Raw genomic sequence first — 26,687 nt, 5'->3', positions numbered from 1 at the left:
GTGACGCATGCCGAGCAGGAAAGCCGTACGCTACACGAGGAGGGGGATTTATGAATATTGTTTTTTTTTTAAAGGATACTTTTTTTGTATTTGGTAAGCTTCCCGGAATGTTCTCTACTATGTTTTGTGTGTTTTGAGCGAGAATCAACTGTCTTGTCATGTAAGAGTAGTAGCCATTAAATCCACCGTCTGATTCATTTAAAAAAAATTAAAAAAAAATCATACAAACGATGCATGCGGTTGTTTCAAAGCTACTTCGTGTGAGGGAAAGATTGGAAATGATTTTCAATGGATGCCAAATTATAAATTAAAATTAGGCCAATCTGGAGTTTTGCAGTGTATAATTTTATCCACACGGTGGCGGAAGAGAAGCAAAAATAAGAGGATTTTATTACTGTACATATTTTCGTTAGGCGGTAGCTTTTTATCATATATTTCGAATATTTTGCCAGCAGTCGTGGTGCTTTATGACAGCACAGAACACACAAAAAAACATGCTCTGCTTACTTCTGCATTTTTAATGTAATTATTTATTTTTGCATACGCTATTGTAATATTGTCAGTAATTTATAGATAGATAGATAGATAGATAGATAGATAGATAGATAGATAGATAGATAGATAGATAGATAGATAGGATTCTCACAATTATATTAAATACAGTCTGTTATTTTTTTGCATCAAATTAAAATTAAATTAAAGAACAATTCTAAAGAGCATAGCTTCTTATACGTGTTAAACGCGTTGATAAGTTAGATAACAGAGTTGGTCACTGATTGCACGTTACTTGACACTCGCACAGAAATCCGACACGTAAACATAATAATCACAAGATACATAATAACACGCTTTGTGGACAAAATAGACAGGAGTCGGTGTCATGACGTCATCAAGCGGGGCCCGTCTTCCTCTTTCCTCATTGGACCCTTCCCAATTCCTCGGTATTTGACCCCGGGAGAAAGTCCTCCTCTCTGATTGGCGGAGACTCGGAAAGATCCCTCCCTCTCAGCGCTGATTGGCTTGGAGTTTCTCCCCCCCGCCCATTTGGTGAAAGCTCTCCGAGTTGACTCTTGGCAGATTCTCACACACTTTTCCTGACAGTCTCAAGTGGAGGTTCGGACTCGCTTTTGTTGTTGTTTTTATTTTATTTTATTTTTTTTTACCTTCTCCCAACAAGCAAGACCGAACAAAAGCGAACATGTGGACCTCGCGTCCAACCCCAGAGCAGGTCGGTGACGTTTCATTCGCTTTCTCCTTCTGGCGGCGGGATTCTATTTGTGTCTTTTGGGGGTGTCACTCAAAATGGACACCAAAATGTTTTGTCTCAATTATTGACTCAATGCTGCCGATGTTTTTTGAAATTCTTCGTGTGTAACAGCGAGAGACAAAAAAAGTTGTGCTGGATTCCACAGGTGTTTGCCGACACACACACACACACACACACACACACACACACACTAGATACGTTTTTTTCTATCATAGTGAGGACATCCCATTGACACAACCCGTCCCCTAGCCCTTAACCCTAAACTTAAGCATCACAACAGATTGTACTTTAAAAGCGAGTCTTGACCCTCAAAAAGACTCGTGAACTTGTGGGCTCGATCAATATTGTCCCCACAAAGATAGAAAAACCAGAACTTTTTACACACATTTACACACACACTAGTTACGTTAATTCATCCTGAGGCTTTTCACTTTGTGTACTTTGAGCGTGTATTTTGTGTGTTTTCATTTTTTCTATCATAGTGAGGACATCCCATTGACACAATGCGTCCCCTAGCCCTTAACCCTAACCTTAAGCATCACAACAGATTGACAAACTTTAACCTTGACCTCAAGATCAATTCAAGTTTATACTTTAAAAGCGAGTCTTGACCCTCAAAAAGACTCGTGAACTTGTGGGCTCGATCAAAATTGTCCCCACAAAGATAGAAAAAACAGAAATTTTTACACACATTTACACACACTAGTTACGTTAATTCATCCTGAGGCTTTTCACTTTGTGTACTTTGAGTGTGTATTTTGTGTGTCATTTTTTCCTGTCATTAGACAGTCAAAACGGTGGACTAGCGGTTAGCGTGTTCGCCTCGCACTTTTTGGGGTTCCGGGTTCGAAACTTGGCTCTTTGCTTGCTTGGCTTTTCCTATTTTCCCAAAACATTTCTTGTAAGTAAAGTTAATTTAAGCAAAGTTTCAAAAGGCGTGAATGTTTTTTTTTTTTCGTCTATATGTGTCCTAATATTGACGGGAACCAATCAGGGTTGTCGATTTTAACGCTTACGAATTTATAATGGGTGAACGGATGTTTCTCGATGTGTGATGCTGGTATTTCCGTGAAGTCCTTAAAGGCAACTAGATACATGATACATAAATATCAAGATGAATCAACAGCAAAAATTCTACAGTTTTATATACCACAAAAATAGAAACTGAAATTTGAACATGGGATGTGCGTATACTTCATATATCCAGGATAATTGGACTTTAAAGGCATCTCTACATTTTTGTACACAATTTTTACTTTTTAAATTTTTTTTCTCTCCCGAAATCTGCAATAGACAAAGTTATGGTCATAAATAAAAATCTGCCAGAGAGTAAAGTCACAATAACAAAACTGCGATGTAGCAAGGTAACACTGGAGTGGTATCGGTTGCTCAGTATCGGTGACTACCCAAATTGAGTACTCTACTCGTACGAGTATCGAACACCGGTATAGTTTTATATACCACAAAAAACAGAAATAATTTGGAAATTTGAACATGGGGTGTGTGTATAAACTAAAACGGGACTTTAAAGGCACCGTTAAGGAAGCCATTTTTTTTTTTTTTTTTGCACTTTCAGGCCAATTATTACAAAGCGCTTCCCGGACACTTTTGCTCTCAAAGTCTCCGTGGCATGAAACATATATTTTTTTTTAAAAAAACGAGAGCTTTTCATTCTCTCTTGTTTGTTTGGGGTAACCAAGGGAGTGTCCCCGAACCGGGCTTGGGATTTTGGCGGGGGCCCGGTCACGACGACATGAGCGGCGGCGGCCAAAAAGACGCTCACAATGGCGCCTTGTGTTTGCGGCGCTACGGTGATGAGCATGACTGCTCCCTTGTTGTTGCTGGCGCCTCCTGGAGCATCCCTGTCCCCCCCCCCCTTTTTTTTTTTTTTCCGTGGATTAGATAATAGGCAGCTTTAGTGTGGGCAGAGAGAGAGGTGTCACAGACCTCCTCCTCTGGTTCTTCCAACTTGTCTATTTGTACCATCTGCGCCACGAGGTGCTTGGCACGGCGCGCTCTGGTTAAAGAGACATTGATGAGCTCCGCGTCATAATCAATGATTAATTGTGCAACAGTCAGCTGGCAACCTCTAAGTCGCCCGCATTTTAAGGAGAAGTTTCCGCGCGGGTTGCGTCGCGGGGAAAAGTTTGTTCTGAGTGGAGGAGATTCTGTTCAAATACAGTCAGTGACTTCGTGGTTGCATTTTCCAATCGATTTGCTCTCGATTTGACAAGAAAAATGCACGGCGTTAAAAAGCGTCACATTAGATTTGCAGATACTTCCAGAATTGCTTTTCAAATTTCACACACCCGCTAAAGTGGCCGCGCATATTTCTATTTGAGAACCAGTAACCGGCGCTTCATTTTCCAATTAATTTGCTCTCAATTCGAAAAAAAAAATACACTGTTCCTGTCACGGCATTGAAAAGCGTTACTATTTTAGATTTGTGGTTGCTTGCAGAACTCTTTTTCGAATCTCACTTAGCCCCTGAAGTTGCTTTACATATCCACATTTGAGACCCAACCAAACCGTGCTTCATTTTCCATTTAATTTGCTCTCAATTTGAAAAGACTATACTATTCCGGTCACAGCGTTGAAAAGCGTTACTACATTAGACTTGCGGATGTTTGCAGAACTCTTTTTCGAATCTCACTTACCCCCTGAAGTTGCTTTACATATCCACATTTGAGACCCAACCAATAACCGGTGCTTCATTTTCCATTCAATTTCCTCTCACTTTGAAAATAATGCACCTTCCCTGTCACAGCGTTCAAAGGCGTTACTGGTAGATCTCTTTTTTTGAATTTCACATCCCCCCCTGAACTGGCTTCACATATCTCTATTTGAGAATCAGTAAGCGGTGCTTGATTTTCCAATCAATTTGCTCTCAATTTGAAAAGAATGTACTATTCCTGTCACAGCGTGGCATATACCCTCTCTACTTGAGAACCACTAACCGGTGTTTCATTTCCAAATTAATTTACTTTCAGTTTGAAAAGAAAAATGCACTCTTACTGTCGCAGCGTTAATAAGTGTTCGGTTAGTTTTGGAGATCCTTTCAGAATTCATTTTCAGTTCAATTCAGTCTCACATCGTTGTCAATATGTTTTCAAGGCTCGGCGGCCAGAAAATCTTTCTTCCTGGCGTCCAGCTATCCTCCCCACGTCTTCTTCACCCACTCAACATGTTTTTTTTTTCTCCTCTCTTGGCCGAGCGTCTCTTCCATGTTTCCTTTGCAACCGAGTGGCATTTAAGAAGTGTCGTTAATATTCATATGCCGGCTCTTTAAACATTACCATGACAACGGGAAAGGAAGCAGGAAGTCGCGGAAGTGAGCGATTATTTATATTCATGGCGAGCGCTATGTACCTCCAGGTTGCACCGCCGCACTTTTTTTTCGGGGACAGCGATGTCTACTTGACAACCCTGACAACTATTCCCGGACCCGGGGAGTTAACCTCTGGGCGGGTCAGGCCGACCGGAGGTCACGGTTATTCTTGGACGCGGGAGATAACGCAGCGCCCGCATCCATCATCGCCTCACTCTTTTGTCGTCTTACAGAAAGCTGAAAAGATGGAAATATGTCAAGATTATCATCCGGGTTCATCGATAAAATAATGATGCCCTTCCGTGTTTCTAGTTATTCAGTCACAGAAGATTTTAATCACGACCGGCTTTATTGTTCTTTATTGTCCAGCATTGTAATAAACTTTAGCATGTGTCACTCAAAGTCATGATTTCATGGCTAAAAGTCTTTCAAAAAGATGGTACACAAGGAAACAGTACAAGGACAAAAAACTACTTTCGCTACTACTGCTACTTCGATAATTGCTAGCTAGTACTAACCGCTGCTAGCATCAGTTATAAATCTGTAACAAGAAATACTTAAACCTGCTAACAACAATTGAGTACTGCTAACGTCGGGCTGCAAAATAATTATTGCGTTTATTTTGATCAATATTGAAATCACGATTATTAATCACGATTATTAATCATGATTATTAATCTCGTTTGTTCAAGTAAGTCCATTTATTGCCCTTTTTTTAAACAAGCGGTAAATAAACAAGGCTTCAAGGCGTGATACTGACAAATAATAAGAGCGTACCTTTGTATCTAAAGTAATCAATTACTTTAGTACTTTGTAATGAATTTCCACAGCAGTTCATTACTTCAGCACTAAAGTAATCGATTATTTTAGGTACTTAAGTATCTAGTACCTTAATTGATTATTTTTACTACTTTTAGGTTGTAATCAATTGCTAACCATAAAGTAATCAATGACTTGAATACCTAAGTATCTCAAGTAATCGATTACCTTAGTATTTATTACCTTAGGTAATCATTTCCCGGCACCTAATTACCCAAAGTAGTTGATTACTTTGGTACGTAACTATCTAAAGTAATTGATGAGCAATTGATTAATGGAAGAAATATATATACAGTATATATATAATTTTTTTTTTTTTAAGATACTGGATTCGTAAAAAACGTAAAAAAAATCTTTTGGGGATTGAATGAGTTAATAATAGAATTAAAAACTGTGAATTAAGAATGGTCACATTTATTTTTCCCTGTTGACACGTTTGCTGAACAAATATGCTAATAGACCAAGGGTGTCAAACTCAAGGCCCGGGGGCCAAATCCGGCCCGCCGCATCATTTTATGTGGCCCCCGAAATGCTAATTATGACTCCAAGTTTTTGACTAAAATATCAACTTTACAACTTGCCTTCAACTTCCAAAAGATTTTTTAGAAAACAACCGTTTTTTTTTTTTTTTAACCAATTTCCTTTTTCAGCAGTTTTACTGGCCTCAGATTTCAAAATTTGGTAAATGTGTGACAATCACACTTCAAATAAATTTGATTTTGATGCACACGATGAAAATGTTTTTGACAGCCCTGTAATAAATAAACAAAAATGGCCGTGAATGAAACGGGCGCACGCGACAGACTTGTAGCGGCCGCCGGCGACTCTTCGCGTGCCCCGACGTGTCGGGAATGTTTCCTGCCGAGCTGTTCCGCGTTTTCTCCCCTTTGACGTTCGCCGGTCATTTTCGCCACTTGGAGGCCTAAGAAGATCAAAACATTTTTTTCAAGATCATTCCCGACAAACGTGTAACGCTTGTGTTAAAATTGCCCGATGATTACTCATACCAAATGACTCAATTTGAACTTTTAAATGTCCAGAAAGCTTCTCCTCCCTTCCGAAACATTGAACGCATTTGTTCCTGTCAATGAGTCTGAAATATCCTCCATGTTCCTTCATGCTAATTTTCCCAAGAATATCATGTGTTAAAAATGGCGTTTGTTTGGATATATTTGATGGAAAAAGATGATTCCTCGTTTATTTTATCAGCAAATGAAATAATACTTGAAAGGTTATTGATGTCCTAAAGAAACACTTGTCGGACATTTTTTTTTTTTTCTTCTTCTACTAACAGAGTGACGGCAAAATGAGGCCGTCTCGGATGACTGCGTGTTGGATTCCGTGCTTTTCTTTTGAGGGTGTTTTGGGGGGAAAAAAAAAAAACAGGTTTAGCAAGTGGGAGATACTGTTTGATGTAATAGGCGACAGTGTGCTTTGTAATCATTAGCTAATATGAAAATAGCAACTGTTTATGTTCCGTTCATGTCATGTGGAGCCGCTTTGAAATTTCAGGGATGGTCGTTTATTCTGAATTGTTTTATATCAAACAAGCCAAGTCATTTTGAATGTTGTTGTTATAATATTATTGTATTCGGTGTGAGTATTCATGACGTGTGTTTTGAAAGCACAAAAATTGAGAGTATTCATTTTTCCTGTTGCTGTACTGGGAACCACAAAATTCCAAAGAATTCTTAAAAAAATACTAAAACGTTGCACATTAATTCATAAATGTGATATAACAAAGGTAAAGGGCAGATATTATACATGATTTTTGTTTATAAGACTTGAAATTGGGATGAAGCAAATATCTGTTGTGTTTTCTTAACAAAAAATTGTTTGATTTTATTGTTTTGAAAAGCCAAAACAGAATGGTGGGTTACTTCCACGGTTATTAAAAAAAAAGATTAAAAATATGGACAAAAATCATTCAAAATCGAAAAAATACACTAAACAACTGCTTTCGTGAACACAGATATTATGGAATCCTATTTATGGCCATTTTAGTAATTGATTCATATTTTTTACTTGTCAAAATCCCTGTGTTTTGAACCCTTAATTTTAGGGTCGGATGGTGGTATTTTTTCTGTTACAGTGTAAAGGCGGACCAACAGTTTGGCAACAACGTAAAGACGATAGCAAAACAGAAAGATCTCATATTCCTAAATTCTTTATATTTTCTTGTGTTCATATCCTAAAGTTAAATATTTGTTGCGTATTAAATTAACTGTGTTTCAGATTTCCCACATTGTGAGCACTCATTGAACGCACCGCCGGTGTAACGTGCGCCGAGCAGTATTTTTTCCATTTCATCATGACACAGCATGCCATAAACATCCGAAGTCGCAGACCATACGCGTTCCATTTAGTTTATAATTTTGTGCATATGCAAAAATAGTCAAATGGAATACCTTTCCGTCTTCTCGAATCGGAGCACTCTTAATTGAATCAGCTGGAGACATCATAACATTTCCACCATCCTCTCTGTTTTACTAATATTCCTGTGTGTGAACAAGGATGGACTCGAACGGTGGTTCGGCCCGCTCGCTTCTTTTATTGACAATAATGCAGTAAGAACCTCAGCTGACACGAGCTGACTATGGTAACTGGTGTAACAGTTCCATAAAAATTAAACACAACGAGTGTCTTCCTCAAACAGAAAAATGTGGACACACACCGTAAATAGATCCTAATACTGTCCAGGTAACGCCCATGTGTTACAGTGGAAGTCGGTTAGCACGTTGATGACACCAGCTCGCTCGACTCGCCGATGATGTCGTCGCTCTGACTCATTCGGGTTCAGCCGAAAAGTCACGCCAAGCACGCCTTAAAAAAACCTGAACTCATCTTGAAATCGCCCGTCGCTAACGTCGAGCCGACGTTCTGCGCGTTCGTTTTGGATTTTCGCAGGCGCGCCCTGCTCCGGGCGCTAACGGCTGCTGAGCATGCTGGCCAAGGCTCCGCCTACCAGCAGCAAAGTCGATCTGGTGAACGCCGAAAGTTGGGACGCCGCCGTCGCTGACGGAATCAAAATGGCCGACCTGGTGGAGAGCTTGGATACCCGAGAGTTGGATTTCGATGACGAGGATGACGTGGAAAACGAGGGGAACTGCCTAGGTACACCATGGGAAGGATTTTTTTTTTTTTAGCTTGAGTACAAGCGCTTACATTTGCTCTGATACCAAGGACCGATATTTCATCATAGAGGTGCAATCGACAAACTGATTGATAATCACATTAGTCATGAATTGCTTTTGATAATTGGCTCTCAAATTATGCGGAATTTCAGCCACTTGATTGGAATTGTATTTGGAGTTGTTTTTCGACTAATTATTTAGAGACCTAACATTGTCAAATTGCTAATAATTTCACTCTCTCTAATACCCGAAGTAATAAATGACTTTAGTACTTATTTCCTGAACTAATCGATTACCTTAAGTAATCAAATACTTTTAGTGCCTACTTATAACATGAGTACTTGATTTCTTTATGACTTAATTCTTCATCCGTCTTGAGATACCACTACAAAATTTAAATCAAAATCTTGGAAAGAAAGACAAGATGGTCCAGCGCAGCATCCCACTCGCTATTGGCCTCCCACATGCGCGCCTCGCACCCCCTGCCACCGCCTTCTCTCCGTTCTCCCAGGGGACTGCCGCATCCCGTTTTCGGCCGTCTACGCTACTGTGGGCTTCAAGGAGGCCAGCGCCAGGGTCTTCGTTCCCACCGTGCCCATCACCGCCCGCATCCTGGAGGTGGAGCGCTTCACCACGGCGCAGGATCGCTTCAACCTCTCGCACCACAGGAGCGTCAATAAGGCAATGCTCATATCACTCTCCTAATAGTAACTACCCACAATTGTGTTTATTTTTCAGTTCTTTATCTATCTAGCTAGCTAGCTGGTTCGCTCGCTAGATATCTATAACAGTATCTAGCTAGCTACCTACAGTTTCTAGCAAGCACATCTAGCTAGCTAGCTAGCTAGAAAAATATCTACCTATCTATCTATTTATCTATGTATCTAGCTATCTAGCTAGCTAGCTAACTATAACGCTAGCTAACTATATACCTACTGTGTCCAGCAAGCACATCTAGCAAGCTAGTTAGAAAAATATCTAGCTAGCTGCAGTATCTGTCTACCTCGCTAGCTAGCTAGCTTTAACACTATCTTGCTAGCTACCTACTGTATCAAGCATGCACATCTAGCTAGCTAGTAAGAAAAATATCTACCTAGTTCGCTACAGTATCTATCTACCTAGCTAGCTAGGTAGCTAGCTATAACATCTATATAACATCTATCTATTTATCTATGTATCTAGCTATCTATCTAGATAGCTAACTATAACGCTAGCTAAATATATACCTACTGTGTCCAGCAAGCACATCTAGCAAGCTAGTTAGAAAAATATCTAGCTAGCTACAGTATCTATCTATCTCCCTAGCTAGCTAGCTATAACACTATCTAGCGAGCTACCTACTGTATCTAGCGAGCACATCTAGCTAGCTAGCTAGAAAGTATCTAGCTAGCTAGCTACAGTATCGATCTATCTATCCATCCATTCGTCCATCCCAAATGACCGCCAAATGACCCCCAAACGTCTACTCGATCGCCCCCTCGCAGTCTCTGCCCGCCGTCTTCAAGATTGAGATGAAGCACGGCGAGTTCACATGGCTGGTCAAAAGGAAGGAGAAGCACTTTCTGGAGCTGCACCGAGAGCTCAGGACGTACAAGACCTTCATAAGGATACCGCTGCCGTCCCGCAGGTCGGCCACGCCCACCTCATTTGCATAACAGAACCAAAAAAGCCCAACTACATTAGGGGTGCATTTCTGTTTATCTTCTGTTCATGAAAACGTGAGTATTGATATCAGAAGTCATTGATATCAGATCGTATCGGCTGCTACCGCGACTACCGATACTTTGAAATAAGACCGGCATTCATCGGAAAAAATTGCCTACAAATATTTGTTAAATATTTTACATTTTTGGAGCTAAAATATGGAAGCAGTATTAGTTACTATTTGGATGAATGTCTTTTGATTCACGATAACAAACTCGGTGTTTAGATTGCCTATAATCTCTTCTGGCTTGTTCCATTTTATATTGCTTGTATTCTAAACATTTACTGTATTTCCAGTGCCAAAACGTGCCGATTCTTTTCAACAACTCTCTTTCCCGCTAGATCAAAAACAACACGAAGCTTTTAATAGCACGCGCCTCCTGATGTTGACTTGACTTTATTGCATCTGTGTCACGCAGTCGGACAAAACATTTCTATTCGCTTGGCTGCATTTAAGACTGACTCACCCCCGCTGCTGTCAGTTTTTACACGCTGACCGCATTTGCTTGCGCAAACACCCAAACAATGCTTTGAATGAGCAAATATCCCGGATTCTCACCGGGTTTTTTCCCGCGTGGCAGCCACACGGTGAAGAGGAGGACGGTGGCGAAGAGCGAGGTGAGGGAGATGCCTTCGCTGCCCAGGGGGGGAGGCGACGATCTGGTGCGGGACGAGCAGGTGTCCAGCCGAAGGGTACGGCCGCACGCCGGATGTTCACGAGTTCCCGAACAAACGAAGCTTCGTGAAGCGCTCGTGAGATTTTTGGCCTCATCTAGATGGCGCACTAGGGTTCATAGATGCGGTGGAAATGTAATTTTTTTTTTCCATTGTAAGAGCGCCATCAAAAATTTCAGTGCTTCACGAAGTTCATTTTCACAAGTCACAATATTAGGTACACACACGAAATTGGGCATAAAAATGACAGTGGTTCCGTTATCTATTCTGGCACACTAAACATTCATATGATCAACGAAATATGTTTTACTTTCATATGCTGGTGTTAAATTCATTTGTTCATTTATTACTTTTGTGGGTGCTACCCTGCAATTATTCCTAGTGACAGACATACAATAACAAACTGGTAACTCTCGCATTTCGAATTTGCTATGATGTAATTGGCTGAGTTCCATGCCTTTGCGTTTTACTGACCCCTGGTGGCCAAGGTGCACATAGCAAAATTTAATCGGCAGATATTAGCTTGGATTTTTTTTGTCCTACAAAATAACTCACTAGAACATAATAAATGGACAACAGGTGTAGGGACAGGGTCTGTTTTTTTGTTGTTGTTTTTTTTGGTCCGCAATGCAAAATCATAGCATCCCAATTAGCATGTTTGCATGCGTGTTTCTCCAGAGACAATTGGAGGACTACTTGAACAAGCTGCTGAAGATGGCTTTGTACCGCAAATATCACCACACTGTGAGTTCCCCGTCCTGCTGCCGGCACGCCACTTAGTCATGTTCACACTCGCTTTTTGTCAATTCGACCAGCGTATTTATTTATCGCTACGTTAGGAAGCACGTTTACCAGCTGACGTCTGCCATCTTTTTCTCAGATGGAGTTCATTGACGTCAGCCAGCTGTCTTTCATTCACGACCTGGGCCCCAAAGGATTGTGAGCACTTTTTTTTGGTTTTGATAGATAGCGGTGATAAATCTGATTTTTATCTTTTTTTTTTTTTGCGCTTTATATTCTATTTTTATTTTATTCTTTAGGCTGGATTTGTTGTTGCTTAAGCATTTTATATGTTATTTATTTGTTATTGTTTATTACTTTTGTGAATTGTTTTTGTTTTGTATTTTTATTAATTTATTAAGATGAGTGCATTTAAATATTGACATGGTTTTTATATGTTATTAACACTTATTTTGATGATTGATTGTGCTGTAGTTTTCTGTCATATTCAGTCAATTATTTTGTTGCTTAACTGATGAATCAAATTTCAAAAATGTTTTAACGTGCATCCCTTTTCAAATCGAAATTGACCAATTTTTTTGTTTTTACGAGCAATTGTGAGCAATTGACCATTTTTGTGACCTATTGGTTGTCAATGAATCACTATATTTACTATATTTTTACGTATTTTCATTTTTTTAAACATTTTTACTTTCTAATTTAATTTATTTGTTTTCATTTTGTTTTATTTTACATTTACAGTACTTCAGTTATTCAGTTTTTTGTTATTTCATGATAATGAACAATCACAGCTCACCTGTTGGTCTTGTGACATTCAGAAGCTGAGCTGTGATTGGTCACTATCCGTGACTTTGGCACGTGATGTCATTTTCAGTCGACAGCAATTGGCAAAATGTTTTTAAAAGTCTTCATTTACAAGAAAATTAATCTAGTCATCAAATTAAATAAGTGGACTGCCCCTTTAAGAGCCACTGGTCAAAATAGATGAATGGACTTCCCCTTTAAGGACCAATCACAGCTCACCTGTTGGTCATGTGACATTGAGAAGCTGACCTGTGATTGGTCCTTACCTGAGCCTTGAGCACAGGTGACGTCACAAACATAATTTAGTCGTCAAATTAATTTGAAAGAAAATATGTTTTATTTTTTGCTGAAAATGACTAAATAAATATCGTATTTATTTCAAGGAAAATATCCATACATCGACTTCTGCTACACTGTTGGTTTTGTATGTATTATGCCTTCTTATTGCGCTTTTGTTTTTGTGTTTTTGCGCAGGGAAGGGATGATATACAAGCGCTCCGGAGGTCATCGTATCCCCGGCATGAACTGCTGTGGTCACACGCAAGCTTGCTACCGCTGGTCCAAACGGTTTGTGCTTCCCCACACACACACACACACACTCTTCTGATCCTGAAACTAATTTATTATCGAATTAGAATTTAAAAAAAGATTGAACTGGCTGTCGTTCATGCTGTGAGAGAGACATGAATGGTGACAAGATACAAATCAGGGCGCAAAAAACGACTTCAATAATGCTGGCATTTTATTGTACTATGTCGCAGCCGCTAGCATGAATTAGCCGCTAGCTAGCAGTGCCCGAGTGCTCTAAATCGGCTTGCGATAGCAGTTGGATGTCCTTTCAAAGTCAGTTTAAGGGACGAAAATGACTCTGCAACCTTTTATTCTGACACCTTGCCAGTTCCCTTTCATACTGATCACTTTTCAACAAACCAGGCTGAATCAAATGTGTGTTCTGTGGTTGTCATTTTGTCTTGAAAAATGTATAAGGAAAGGCTCATCTTAAATGTATATATGTATATAATCAAATATCAGTATATATTTAATTAAAAAAAAGGTTGAAAAAATACTACACAATAATATTATTGTTATGAAAGTTAGTCATCCATAATTAATTAGAAATATTTTATTCGTTTTTCTGTGTTTAAATGTGTTTTTCAGCTTGCAAAATAAAATATATAATTAATACGTAGTTTAGTGTGTGTGTGTATATATATATATATATATATATATATATATATATGCAGTTGCACGCTAGATCACGACGAGTTTTGCAAAAATATTGTCTCTTTCTCCTGGACACAATCCCTTGGAGTCTGGTCCATTTTCTTAATATTCCCGCTGCCTCGTCTTTATCGCAGCCAAATGATTATATGAGCATTTTTACAATGCGTCGCGAGAACACGCACGCAGGCACAAATAATCCCACACATTTGGAAGGCTCCGTCAAAGCCACCTACGGCTGGGTGATGATTCGCTTCCCACGGTCCTCCTCTTCAGAAAAACAACAAGCAACATAAAGGCAAATCCTCACGAGGATGCGCGCGTTCAATTTTGCGCCGTGCCTTAGATGGCTGGTGGTGAAGGACTCGTTCCTGCTGTACATGAAGCCGGACTCGGGAGCCATCTCCTTCGTCCTCCTGGTGGACAAGGAGTTCAGCATCAAGATGGACTCCAAAGACACCGAAACCAAGCACGGGGTCAGGATCGATAGTCTTTCCAGGTGTGTGTGAGGGTGCGCGTGGCTGAACTTGTTTTCCGATCTTAATGCGACCCCATGTGCGCGCAGGACGCTGGTGTTCAAATGCAGCAGCTACAGACACGCCCGCTGGTGGGGTCAGAGCATCGAGAACTTTGTCAGGAATCACGGCAAGGCCTTCCTGCGCGAACACCGCTTCGGCTCCTTTGCGCAGGAGCAGGAAAACGTTCTTGCCAAATGGTCAGTGCGACCCTACAAAGACGATTGACCCTTAAAGGGACAATGCAAAAGATTTTTTTTTTTTCAGATTTAGACTAACCTGTAACTTGTATAAACATTGTAAAAAATAGTTCAGCTTTTGAAAGTGAATTTATATTGCGGGATACAATTTGAGGTATACTTATACAACTTTTATAGATGATCATTTTATTTAGAGTTAGCGCGGTGAGTGGGGGGAGGGGCTTTGCAGAAACTAATTGAGAAGCACTGCCTTATATAGACATATGTTCTATGTCACTTTTTTTTTATCAGACCAGTAACATTTTGAGCATTCACACTAGTCTTTGATATGTGCAGAAGTTTCATCACAGCTACGACCATACAGATTTTTTTCCGGGTGAGAGCCTCAAAATGGTTTTCCAAAATCAATAAATTCATAAAAATAGCTGGGTTTGAATCTCTAACGCGCTTGAAAGATATATAAAAATGTGTTTTTAAGATTGAACAGAAAGTACACCCTCAACTATTGCACAGTAGGATTTACTGGGTCAGCTCATTTTTATTTTACCTGCGAGTATCAGTGACTGGTATCGGGAGCCCACATTAACACTCAATACCTTAAATTACAGCCAGTTTTGGTACTCTTCCATTCCTAATAAAAATATGATAATAATAAGAAAGGTTTATTTCATCTTTCTATCCAAATCTACAAGTTTTTTCACAAGAAAATAAAACAAATTGATGCAAATATAGCAAAATAGGCTCCTTGTCCTACAAAATAGCCGCGTGTATTTTCTTTATCGACATATTGACGAGAGTAACTCTGCAATGTAGGTACGTGAACGGAAAGACTTACATGGAGGACGTGGCCGATGCCTTGGAGGAGGCCAGAGAAGAAATCTTCATTACAGACTGGTGGTGAGTGTGCTGTGTTGCTAGTCGCTAAGCTAAAAAAAAAACCAAACCGGATTCAACGCAGCGGTTTGCGCGGGTGCTAAAATTGGTGCTAATCCACTTGGATTTGAAATATTTTTGCCGAAAAGAAGCTATGCCGGTTGCGATCGTGCTTATGGAATTTATTTTATTTATTTTTCTGCGTAGTATGAAGTGTGATCTGTGGTGTCACTTGGTGCAGGCTGAGTCCAGAAATTTTTTTGAAGAGACCTGTTGTGGAGGGTAACCGCTGGAGGCTGGACTGCATCCTTAAGCGCAAAGCTGTAAGTGAGGACGCTATCCCTTTTCACTGACCAATGGCAATGGCAGAAGTTTTCACAGTCACTAGTTGCTAGGCGGAATTCATTCGGTACATCGTCAACATGCGAGAATAATGTTGCATTTTGTGGATTAGAAAGGTATTTATTTTCAAAATACTTGATATTTTTTCATCCCAGAATTCTGACTTTATTCTTTGAAAACTGACTTTAAAAGGAGAATTTTGGCGTGGTTCTTGGAGTCTCAAAATTTCCATTTTAATATCAGAATTGATTTTGAATGAAAAAAATTGCCTTAAAAATGATAGTATTTGTCGTACTAGTATTTGCAGTACCTAAAGTAAGTTCTTAAATACCGAAGTAATTCATAAAACTAAGCAATTGCTTTTGCTGCTTTAATACTTCAATTCAAGCACTTATTTGAAGAAATAAGTTTTTTGTGCCAAAAATATTTTTTTTCGCGCTTCTAACAGCATCTACCACCAAACCTGTTTTATTATTTTTTTAATAGCGTTGCAGGCCACGTGTAAAGGTATTTTCAGTTTATGCCGCGGGCCGCAGGAATGTAGGCAGCGAGCCGCAAATGGCCCCCGGGCCTTATGTTGGACATCAGTGACATTTCTGAGTTTATCCTCACAATTCCTCTGCTCAAGTCCAAATTTTGACCGTGGAATTTTTGTGCGGCGGCGGCAGCAACAAGGAGTGCGCGTGTTTGTGATGCTGTACAAGGAGGTGGAGCTGGCACTGGGCATCAACTCGGGCTACAGCAAGCGAACCCTCATGCACCTGCACCCCAACATCAAGGTGAGCCCACCCGGCGTCGCGGCCGCTGGAATTATAGCGCCAGCGTGCGCGTTGGCAGGTGATGCGGCATCCGGACCACGTGTCCTCCTCCGTCTACCTGTGGGCGCATCACGAGAAGATCGTGGTCATCGACCAATCGGTGGCCTTCGTGGGCGGGATCGATCTGGCCTACGGGCGCTGGGACGACAGGGAGCACCGGCTGACCGACGTCGGGAGCGTGACGCGTTCGGTGGCGCTCGAGCAGGTGGGACGAGCCATGCGAAGTACGGATTTAGAATTCGCGCGGGGCGATAAGTGAAAGCTGCTAAGGTAGAGATTGGTTTATTTTTCGTTTCCTGTTTCCGCTAGAAAATGACAACAAACTAGTTTGTTCAGTTTTAAAGTCGATTTTTAGTTTTCTGTTTTTTCTGGTTCTTTTATTATACTGTTTGTTTTTTCTTGTTCTTTTCATTTTTGACTGTTTGTCTTTATTTTTTGTTTCTCGTGCTTTTCGTTTGTTTTTATGTATTATACATGTTAAACTTTTGATCCGTTTTTCGTTTACAGTATGCTTTTTTCGTTTTTTATTTCTGATTTTCGTTTCTTGTTTTTGTTTGTTTTACTCATTCGTTATACTCGTTTGTTTTATGAATTGTTATTTATTTGTGTTTTTGAATTATTGTACGATTTTTCATTTCTTTTATTTTATTTATTTGTGTTTTTCATTTATTGTAAGTTTTTTCATTTGTTTTATTTCTTTAATAGTTGTATGATTTTCATTTCTTGTTTTGTGTTTATCTTTTCATTTATTATACTGGATCTTTATTTGTTTTTTTTCACTTAACTCTTCCTTTTTGATCATTTTTCTTGTCGTTTTTTGTCTATTCTGTCTTCCATTTATTTTACATTTTTTTCCTTTGTTTTACATACATTTGTTTCAGTCATAGTTTTTTTGTTCATTTATTGTTTTTCAATTTTTGTTTTCTTTTTTTATTTATTATACCGGATTCTTTTATTTTTTATTCATTGTGTTTTTATTTATTTTATTGCACTTTGAGGTACATCTTCTTGAATTCATTTTACATATATATATATATATATATATATATATATATATATATATATATATATATATATATATATATATATATTCACACACACACACACACATTATAACATGATATTTAAGTTTTTTGGCAGAGGAAATATGACGTAAGTCGGCCCAAAAAAAACACTGTTCCTGTTTCCTGTTTATTTTTTGTGGGTCATCTCCAAACGGTGTGGTTGCTCAGGCGGCTCCCGCCAGCGCCCAGGCCGATAAGCGGGCCCCGCCGGCGGACGGCGCTTGGCAAAGCAACGGACGGGGCACGCTGAGCGGAGAGGCCGCGGAGCTGCCCAAGCTGAAGGGCGTGGGCCGCAGCCGGCGCCATCGCTTCAGCTTGTACCGCCACCTGCACAAGCACGCCCTGCAGCACGCCGACAGCGTCAGCAGCGTGGAAAGCTCGGGTGCGGCGCCGACGCCTGTTGCTTCTTTTTGCTTGCTTTTTTTGCCCCAGTCTAACTTTTGTGTGTGTGTGTGTGTGTGTGTGTGTGTGTGTGTGTGTGTGTGTGTGTGTTGTGTGTGGGCAGGGAGCGGCTCAGTGCAAAGCCTCAAAACGGGTGTCGGGGAACTGCAGGGAAACACTCGCTTCTGGCATGGAAAAGACTACTGCAACTTTGTCTACAAGGACTGGATCCAGCTGGAAAAACCTTTTGATGGTGTGTAGCGCTGAGTAAATATGAAGCATTCGTCAATGAATATTTAGAGGAAATAAATCGGGTGGAAATGTGTTTGCAAAGTCACACATTGTTTGTCTTCATTTTTTCATGTATTTGCTTTTCATTGTGTTTTTCATATATTATACAAGGTTACGTTTGTTTTTATTTCTTGTTTTCTCGTTTGTTTTTTTTTATTCTGGCTGTTCATATGTTTTTCTTTGTTTTTTAATGTGTTTTTCATTTACTCTGCATTTTTTTCATTTGTTTCATTTTTTTTTATAATTGTGTGATTTTCATTTCTTCTTTCAGTTTTGTTTTTTCATTTATTATACCGAATGTCATGTTTTTTTCAAATACTGTTTTCATTTGCACTTGTTTATATTTTTATATTTGTTTTTGTTTTGCTTTCATTCATTTGGTTTTTTTTCATTTCTTGTTGATTTTATGTAAAACATACACATACATATATATAAATACATATATACAGTATATACACACACGCACACCCCAAATTTGAACGTAACCCTTTTGTGTTGTGTGCAGATTTCATCGACCGATACACCACTCCCAGAATGCCGTGGCATGACATTGCCTCCGTGGTGCACGGCAGAGCCGCTCGTGATGTTGCGCGCCACTTCATTCAGCGCTGGAACTTTACCAAGGCAAGAACGCCATATATATATATATATATATATATATATATATATATATATATATATATATATATATATATATATATATATATATGCTATCACATGGGGCATTGCACTTCTCCGGAGGCGGCCATGTTTGTTGTAGCTATGGCCAATGGTAAATGCCGCGCCTCCTGCCGTCTGTAATGAAGCACTGTTAAATTTTACCCAGTGTCCTTTAAGTATTTTATGTGTATAACTCACGTATACGATGTATTTTCCATTGTTTCTCAAATGACTTTGACACCCCTAAGCAATGAACATTTCAACACAAGCGGTGCAGCAACACATGTAGCCTGACAATATAATAATATTCAGAGGCATATATTTTTTGGTTGGCTTCCCCTTCAAAAAAAGAGTTATTTTGAAGTGTTATAGCAGTCTGAAAGAAATTCATAATTCCCGTGTAGATACATTTGTACAACATGCTGAATTTTCTGTCAACATTTGCCACGTTGACGTACAAACGTGCGAAACGTTCAGAGTTTGGGTGATTTGTTTTCTTTCTTACTCATGGAATGTTTGCACAAAAAGCTAATCATTGACTCCAAGTCTCTTGGCTCCGTTTTGTGCCTCATTACACATAAAAGTCGTTAAATGCTCAATTCAAGGAAAGGTCTCTCTCTCCAAGATGTGGAAAAAAAGCAGCTCTCAGCCTTTTCCTCCTCTTCCTGTAGATCATGAAGCCAAAGTACCGCTCCCTGTCTTATCCATTCCTGCTACCAAAGTCTCACTCCAGCGCCACGGAGCTCAGATACCAAGTTCCCGACTGCACGCACGCCAAAGTGCAGGTAGGAGAACACTGCCCCCTGTCGACCATTTTGGGCTTTGTTCAAAACAACAATCCCGGTGGGCCAAAAAAATATTACGTAACTATAGAAAACAAGCAGGCAGACGTTTTTTTTTTCCTTCTTTGGTGCCACTTAACCCGTTGGCACAATTGTCCATTTTTGGGACTTTTATTGTCCAAAGAGGAGAAAAAAAAACATTATATGTCCAGAGCTGTCAAAATTAATTGATCAATCAACAAGTAATGGATTATCAATTGAACTCATTCACTCCCAAAGACGTATTTTTATGTATATTTCTAGTCTTTGACACTCAGTCCCAGGTTATTTATTTATTTATACTTACAGAAAACTAGGGAGCATCCTTGGCTCTAATATTTGAAAAAAAGAAACTAAATTAGTACAGGTGTAAATTAGGTATCAAACTCAAGGCCCGGGGGCCAGATCCGGCCCGTGGCATCATTTTATATGGCCCGCGAAATGCTGGCAAAAAAAAAAAGCAAACTTCAACTTTTAACCAGTTTGGGAGAAAAAAAACAAGCATTTTTTTCCCCAATCCTTCTTTTGAACAGTTTTTGCTGGCCCCTGATTTTAAAAGTAGGTAAATGTGTTGCGAACACTTTAAAAAATTATTTGAATTCACTGTCATGGCGGCCCTCTGACAAAAACTACAATGCGGCCCTCGTAAAAATGTATAAATGTCCTTTTTCGATTTGGGTTTGATCTCTCATTATGTACCAAAATATCTTGTGTATACTGATCAAAAAGACCTTTTTTTTTTTTTTTTTTAAAATATTTCCTTTCAAAGGTTTTGCGGTCGGCAGACGATTGGTCGGCCGGCATAAAGTACCACGAGGAGTCCATCCATAATGCGTACATCCAAGTCATCGCCAAGAGCAAACACTACATCTACATTGAGGTAAAAATGACATTTTTTAATGTCATGATAATATTTTTGTCATTTTTTTTTATACCTCACAATAAATCATAACGAAAACTCAGAAATCATCTTTCCAATCATCCAATCATCTGTACTTTATATTCTGATTAATATTGTGTTTGTATAACAAGAATTTAGAAGGAAAATTTGTTTTTATGCATGTCAGGAGGCAGCCATTTTGTTTCATGCCCTCAAACAAATATCATCCAAATTCTTGAATTCTTTTCAGCTCCTCTACTTGAAAAGTTACTTTTCACTTTTTACGTTATGATGAATTCATCGGAAATATTTTTTCCGCTCACCAGAACCAGTTTTTCATCAGCTGCGCCGACAACCGAACGGTGTACAACAAGATCGGCGACGCCATCATCGAGAGGATCGTCAGAGCCCACAAGTACCTCATTAAGACCCTTTCGTTTCCTTCGAGAACCTTTTTTCACTTCAAAATGTCCTTACAAAGATTGGAATGCTTCCTCCCTCGTTTTTAGAGGCCTTTTTAGTCAAACGTTTGAAAAAACTCAAATAAAAATAGCTGCAAATATGGATACTTATAAAAATAAAAAAAAACGTAAATATACGTCTTTGGGGTTGAATGAGAATGAATAAGCATTAAAAAGCACAAACTAGTTATTTTTTATGCACTTTTTTTTTTTGTTTGTTAGAATTAGTTACCAGAATTTGGCGTGCGTCATAAATTTTGCTAACCCCGAAATCCGTAAACGCGCCGACAGGGAGGGCAAGAAGTATCGAGTGTACGTGGTGACCCCTCTGCTTCCCGGCTTCGAGGGAGACATCACCACAGGCGGCGGAAACGCCATCCAGGCCGTCATGCACTTCAACTACAGGTCACTTGCCGTGCGTTCGCATGGAGGAAAAAAAAAAAACGTAGAAACTTAGAAATGAATGTTTTTTGTTTTGAAGAACCATGATTCGAGGAGACCACTCCATCATCTCCCAGCTTAAGAAGGAGAGTAAGTATCTCGAATCTATTTAGAGCATTTTAAATTTGGTAGTGATTTACAAACAAAGAAAAGTCTATTTTTGGACACCTGGTTTGATTGGATGCGGCTCTTTCTGTGAGGCGGCGGTTCTCAAATGGAGGCGCGTGAAGACGCTTCAGGGGGTATGGGAGAGTTCAAAAAGGTTCCTGAAGGCATCAGCGTGTTTAATTTCACGATTTTTTTTAATGTGACAGGAATGGGAAAGGCTTCTTTTCAAATTCAGGGCAAATCAATTGGAAGAGTAAGCGAAAATAATTGGTTTTCATTTCAAATTAAGAAAAAAGAAATTGGAACATGAAGGGAGAAATGCTTGTGTTGAAGGGACTCCTTTGCAAAACATTTGGCTTTTTATTAAGCTTTATATGGACGAGCAAAAAATTAAACGGATGATGTTCGACAATCTATCTTCTGGAGTTGCTGAATACAATATGTATATGATACCGTTTATGAATGTACTTCCAAACGCTTCAGTTGGTCCAAAATGTTTCTAGTTTGAATAAGTATTGACATATATTTATATATACACTGTGTATAATATATCAATATTTTTTTAATATATGATTATGTTTAATATAGATTTTTTTCCAGCACTTTGATGCACTTTCAGCCATTTTTTTCAGATTAAGAATAATCTGTAACCTGCATAAATGCCAGTAAAAGATTGCTGAAGAACGATTTAAAAGGCTTTTATTCTTTTGTTAATTTTAAAAGGTTACGATTTTAGGTGGAATTATACGATCTTCATAGCTAATGGTGAGCTAAACGTGCGGGGAAAAAACATGAAATGAGTATCTGGGATAGAATGTCTGGACATTACAAAAAAGCGTAAAAATCCGTCTTTGGGATTGAATGAGTTAATTAATTAGTTTTGCCGATACCTGCGGGAATCCTTTTAAAATCTTATGTTCCCCCCTGAAGTATTTTCAGCTCCCCCCCAATTTTTTTTCAAATCGGGTTTCCCGACCCGGAGTCTGACATACGGTCCCTCTGTCCCCTCCAGTGGACGACCACTGGATGAACTACATCTCCTTCGCGGGGCTTCGGACGCACGCCGAGCTGGAAGGCCGCCTGGTGACGGAGCTCATCTACGTGCACAGCAAGATGCTCATCGCCGACGACAACACCGTCATCATCGGTCCGCCCCCGCCGGAAAAAAAAAAAAAAAACAGCACTCTGGCGCCACCCCCTGGCTGAACGCCGCGCGCGGGCTTTCAGGCTCGGCCAACATCAACGACAGGAGCATGCTGGGTAAGCGAGACAGCGAGGTGGCCGTCGTGGTGGAGGACGCGGAGAAGGTGGACTCGGTGATGGACGGGCTCCGCTTCCAAGCCGGCCCCTTCGCGCTGGCCTTGAGACTGGAGTGCTTCAGGTCAGGCGCTGGCAAATTCACGTTCACCGTCCGTTTCGTTGGTGATGATTTCGGATTATTGGTGAATTTGAAGATCAGCGTATTTTCTGCGCTATAAGGCGCACCTAAAATCTTTCATTCTTACACGGCGCGTAGATTGCGAGTTTTTGTTTTTGGGGACGAAAAAAGAAAATGACTTCATCACTATGTTAAATTCTTCCATTTTTACCGCGACGTTTCAGTTCTAAATGTATTTTTTTTTTTTACAATTATTTTTTTTATAACACCCTGTTTGAAATTTTGACATGCTAGATATGCTCCAATTTTTAAACCATTTCTATGGGAACGAGGCGCAAAAAATGCGTGCTTTTAATTTGTAATTTGTCATGTTCGTTGACAAACTAAGCGATTATGCGTTTTGTTTTGTTTTTTTCCTGTCCAGGACCATCCTGGGGGGTCACAGCGACACATCCTTGGATCTCTCGGATCCCATCAGCGACCGCTTCTACAAGGAGGTGTGGATGACCACGGCCGGACGCAACGCCACCATTTATGAGAAGGTCAGACAGGACTCGGCAAAATATCTGATTTCTGAGTCCGGGCATCCGGTCCTAGATACTTGTTCAAAACTTGAAATTACGTCCCTGGCATTGAATGGGTTAAGTATCTGGGATTGAATGTCTGGATTCTTTTAAAAAACGTGAAAATACATCCCTGGCATTGAATGGGTTAAGTATCTGGGATTGAATGTCTGGATTTAAAAAAAACAAACACGTTAAAATACGTCATTGGCATTGAATGAGTTATCTGGGATTGAATGTCTGGATTCTTTAGAAAAATGTGAAAATACATCCCTGGCATTGAATGAGTTAAGTATCTGGGCTTGAATGTCTGGATTCTTAAAAAAAAAACATCAACTTGAAAACACGTCATTGGCATTGAATGAGTTATCTGGGATTGAATGTCTGGATTCTTTAAAAAAAACGTGAAAATACGTCCCTGGCATTGAATGAGTTATGAATCTGGGATTGCATGCCTGGACTCTTAAAAAAAACACACACACACACAAAAATGTGAAAATACGTCCCTGGCATTGAATGGGTTAAGTATCTGGGATTGAATGTCTGGAGTCTTAAAAAAAAAAATGTAAAAAGACATCCCTGGCAAAGAATGAGTTATAAATTCGGGATTAGAATGCTTGGACTCTTAAAAAAGTAAAAATACGTCCCTGGCATTGAATGAGTTAAGTATCTGGGATTGAATCCCTGGACTCTTAAAAAAAAAAAACGTGAAAATACGTCATTGGCATTGAATGAGTTAAGTATCTGGGATTTAATGTCTGGATGATTTAAAAAAAAACGTGAAAATACGTCACTGGCATTGAATGAGTTAAGTATCTGGGATTTAATGTCTGGATGATTTAAAAAAAAACGTGAAAATACGTCACTGGCATTGAATGAGTTAAGTATCTGGGATTGAATCCCTGGACTCTTTAAAAAAAAACGTGAAAATACGTCACTGGCATTGAATGAGTTAAGTATCTGGGATTGAATGTCTGGCTTCTTTAAAAAAAACGTGAAAATACGTCCCCGGCATAGAACGAGTTAAGTATGAAGGAGCGAACAAAGCACGGCGTTTGATTTGGCAGGTGTTCCGCTGCCTCCCCTCCTCGCTGGTGCGCAACATGTCGGAGCTGGAGCGGTACCAGTCCAAGGCCGGCCTGGCCCAGACCGACCCGGCCCGCGCTCAAGAGGAGTTGCGCAAGATCCGCGGCTTCCTGGTGCAGTTTCCTTTGGACTTCCTGTCGGAGCACAACCTCATGCCCTCGGTCGGGACCAAGGAAGCCATGGTGCCCACCGAGATATGGACCTAGGACTTTACCCCGGCGGATGCCGGGACCTTATCTGGCTTCTCCTGGCCGGCCTTTTCCAAAGCGCCGCGCCGCGCTTTGTTTCCGCCGAGGGACCGGCCGCTTTGTTTACGACGGGGCTGAGAACGTTTGCTTTTCACGGAGCTCCAAAAAATGACCAGAAAATGGACGCTTCGGATGGAAATGGAAGACTTTCAGAGTTTTTTCCCGCGGGGGTTGAAAAAATTGATGGTTTTAGGAGAAAATTTTGACTAGAAACGGTCAATTTTTCGGTAAACTCATGAAAATGCAAAATAGGACAACTTCCTTTGTCTCTTCAGTGTCGGTCCTTGGATTATTTTTTGTGGGTCATCTCGTAGACATGCCCACAAAATGTGATGTTTTTAGGTGAAACTCTGACTGGAAACGACAAAAATGGCCAGAAAATTGACCTCAAAACAAAATGGCCAACGTCCTTTGTCTTTGGCGTCGATTCTAGAACTTTTTTGTTGGTCTACACATGATAGACGTGCCCACCAAATTTCCAAAGTCGAACGGGTTGGAACGGAACTTTTATTATGACGTCATAACTCGACGGCCACCTTGCTGAAACCGAGCTGAACCGGAAGTCAGAAGACAATCTTTCTTCTTGTAATTCCACGTTTTGCCCGGCAGATGGTGCTGATCTCCCACAAAATACATCTACGATTTTTAATGTAGAAACAACCCTTTTTTTCCATCTTTTAAAGTGACCTGTTTTATTGTTATTCATGTGTCTTAATGCTGTGGAAGGATTTTTTTTTTTTATCGAAACGAAACATTTCATAGCTGAACTCAGCCCTCCTTCCAATGTGAATGTTAAAAACCACTGCTTTTATTTTCCGATGTAAAATATTTACGATTGTGGGGAAAAATGTCTGCTTTAACGGTGCTGGTAAAATGAATTCGTTGTTTGTTCGAATAATTTCCTAGATTAATAATTTCTTGACTGGGACCACGGAGTTTTAATTGTGCCATAATTCACGTTTGCCTTTTATAGTTTTAATCTGTACTCGCGACTGTATTTACATTTATTTACGGTCAGTCAGCTAATTGTTATTTTGGGGGCGGGGTTCTAGTACTCGCTTTTAATGCTTTTGTACAGTCACGTGTCTAATCTGTCCAATGGCGTATTAATAAAAACGCTCACTTGTGTTGTTGTTAAACTGCAATTGAGATTTATGCTTCCAAAAACTGGTGATAGTGAAATAAAAAAATGAATTAAAATGTGCTAATAATTCACCGGAAATGTTGGCGTTTATAGAGAATTAAAATGATTCCAAAATTATAAAACGACAAACAAAATATTTAAACTGAATATTTTTTCAGTCGTGATTTTTTTTAACAGACTGTTATCAGGATATATTTTTAATATTTCTCCGAAAATGTTCACATTTACATTATAATAAAATAAATATCTCAACTCATTTTCAAAAGAAAAAAAAAAAACACAATACCATCAAACTTTTAAACCTAAACATTGATATGTGTATTTTTTTTAAACAGATTATTAGAAACGTAAATAAAATCATCAGTCAAAATATAATTTGGAATATTTTCATTAAAGTAAATCATTTCTTTTATAAATATGGTTTTCACACCAGCCTAAGTATTTTTTTTAAATAAAAAAAGTACGTTAACTGCTTAAAATAAACATTTTACCTAACCAAAATGTACATTTAATTTCCACATATCAATTGTGTAAAATAAAAACGAATTTGGAATTCCAAATGAACATCTATTAATATGTAGCTGAAATGTGTAAAACACTATGATTAATGGAAGAATAAAATATTTATAATTTTTAAACTACCTTCTGTGAACTAAAAAAAATAACATTACAGTTCCGTTTTTGACCAACAACAACGTGACACTTCCCTTTATTAATATA

General features: G+C 39.4%; 1 protein-coding gene across 3 annotated transcripts; it reads left to right on the top strand.

Annotated features, from left to right (window-relative positions):
- pld1a (phospholipase D1a) lies at positions 1 to 25,962 on the top strand. Of its 3 annotated transcripts, XM_088433556.1 has the most exons (26): positions 1,080 to 1,228; positions 8,322 to 8,528; positions 9,060 to 9,229; positions 10,033 to 10,175; positions 10,834 to 10,945; positions 11,606 to 11,671; positions 11,808 to 11,866; positions 12,947 to 13,039; positions 14,040 to 14,192; positions 14,259 to 14,408; positions 15,222 to 15,305; positions 15,523 to 15,604; positions 16,292 to 16,402; positions 16,461 to 16,646; positions 17,674 to 17,887; positions 18,011 to 18,139; positions 18,683 to 18,801; positions 19,509 to 19,622; positions 20,428 to 20,538; positions 20,865 to 20,953; positions 21,291 to 21,404; positions 21,481 to 21,530; positions 22,561 to 22,695; positions 22,776 to 22,929; positions 23,351 to 23,468; positions 24,557 to 25,962. In XM_088433556.1, the coding sequence occupies exons 2-26, from the start codon at positions 8,357 to 8,359 to the stop codon at positions 24,779 to 24,781; spliced, it is 3,153 nt and encodes a 1,050-aa protein (XP_088289682.1). In that variant the 5' UTR covers positions 1,080 to 1,228; positions 8,322 to 8,356; the 3' UTR covers positions 24,782 to 25,962. The 3 variants fall into 3 exon arrangements, with proteins under 3 accessions (XP_088289681.1, XP_088289682.1, XP_088289680.1); XM_088433555.1 differs by lacking the exon at positions 1,080 to 1,228 and adding an exon at positions 1 to 93 and having other exon boundaries at positions 17,674 to 18,139; XM_088433554.1 differs by having other exon boundaries at positions 17,674 to 18,139.
- The last annotated feature ends 725 nt before the right edge of the window (positions 25,963 to 26,687 follow it).

The sequence above is a fragment of the Hippichthys cyanospilos genome, chromosome 14 (genome assembly GCF_059441005.1).
Source record: "Hippichthys cyanospilos isolate Australia breed blue-spotted pipefish chromosome 14, RoL_Hcya_1.0, whole genome shotgun sequence".
NCBI lineage: Eukaryota > Metazoa > Chordata > Actinopteri > Syngnathiformes > Syngnathidae > Hippichthys > Hippichthys cyanospilos.
Note: the sequence above shows the minus strand (reverse complement) of the source record. Positions and strands in the feature narration are given on the sequence as shown.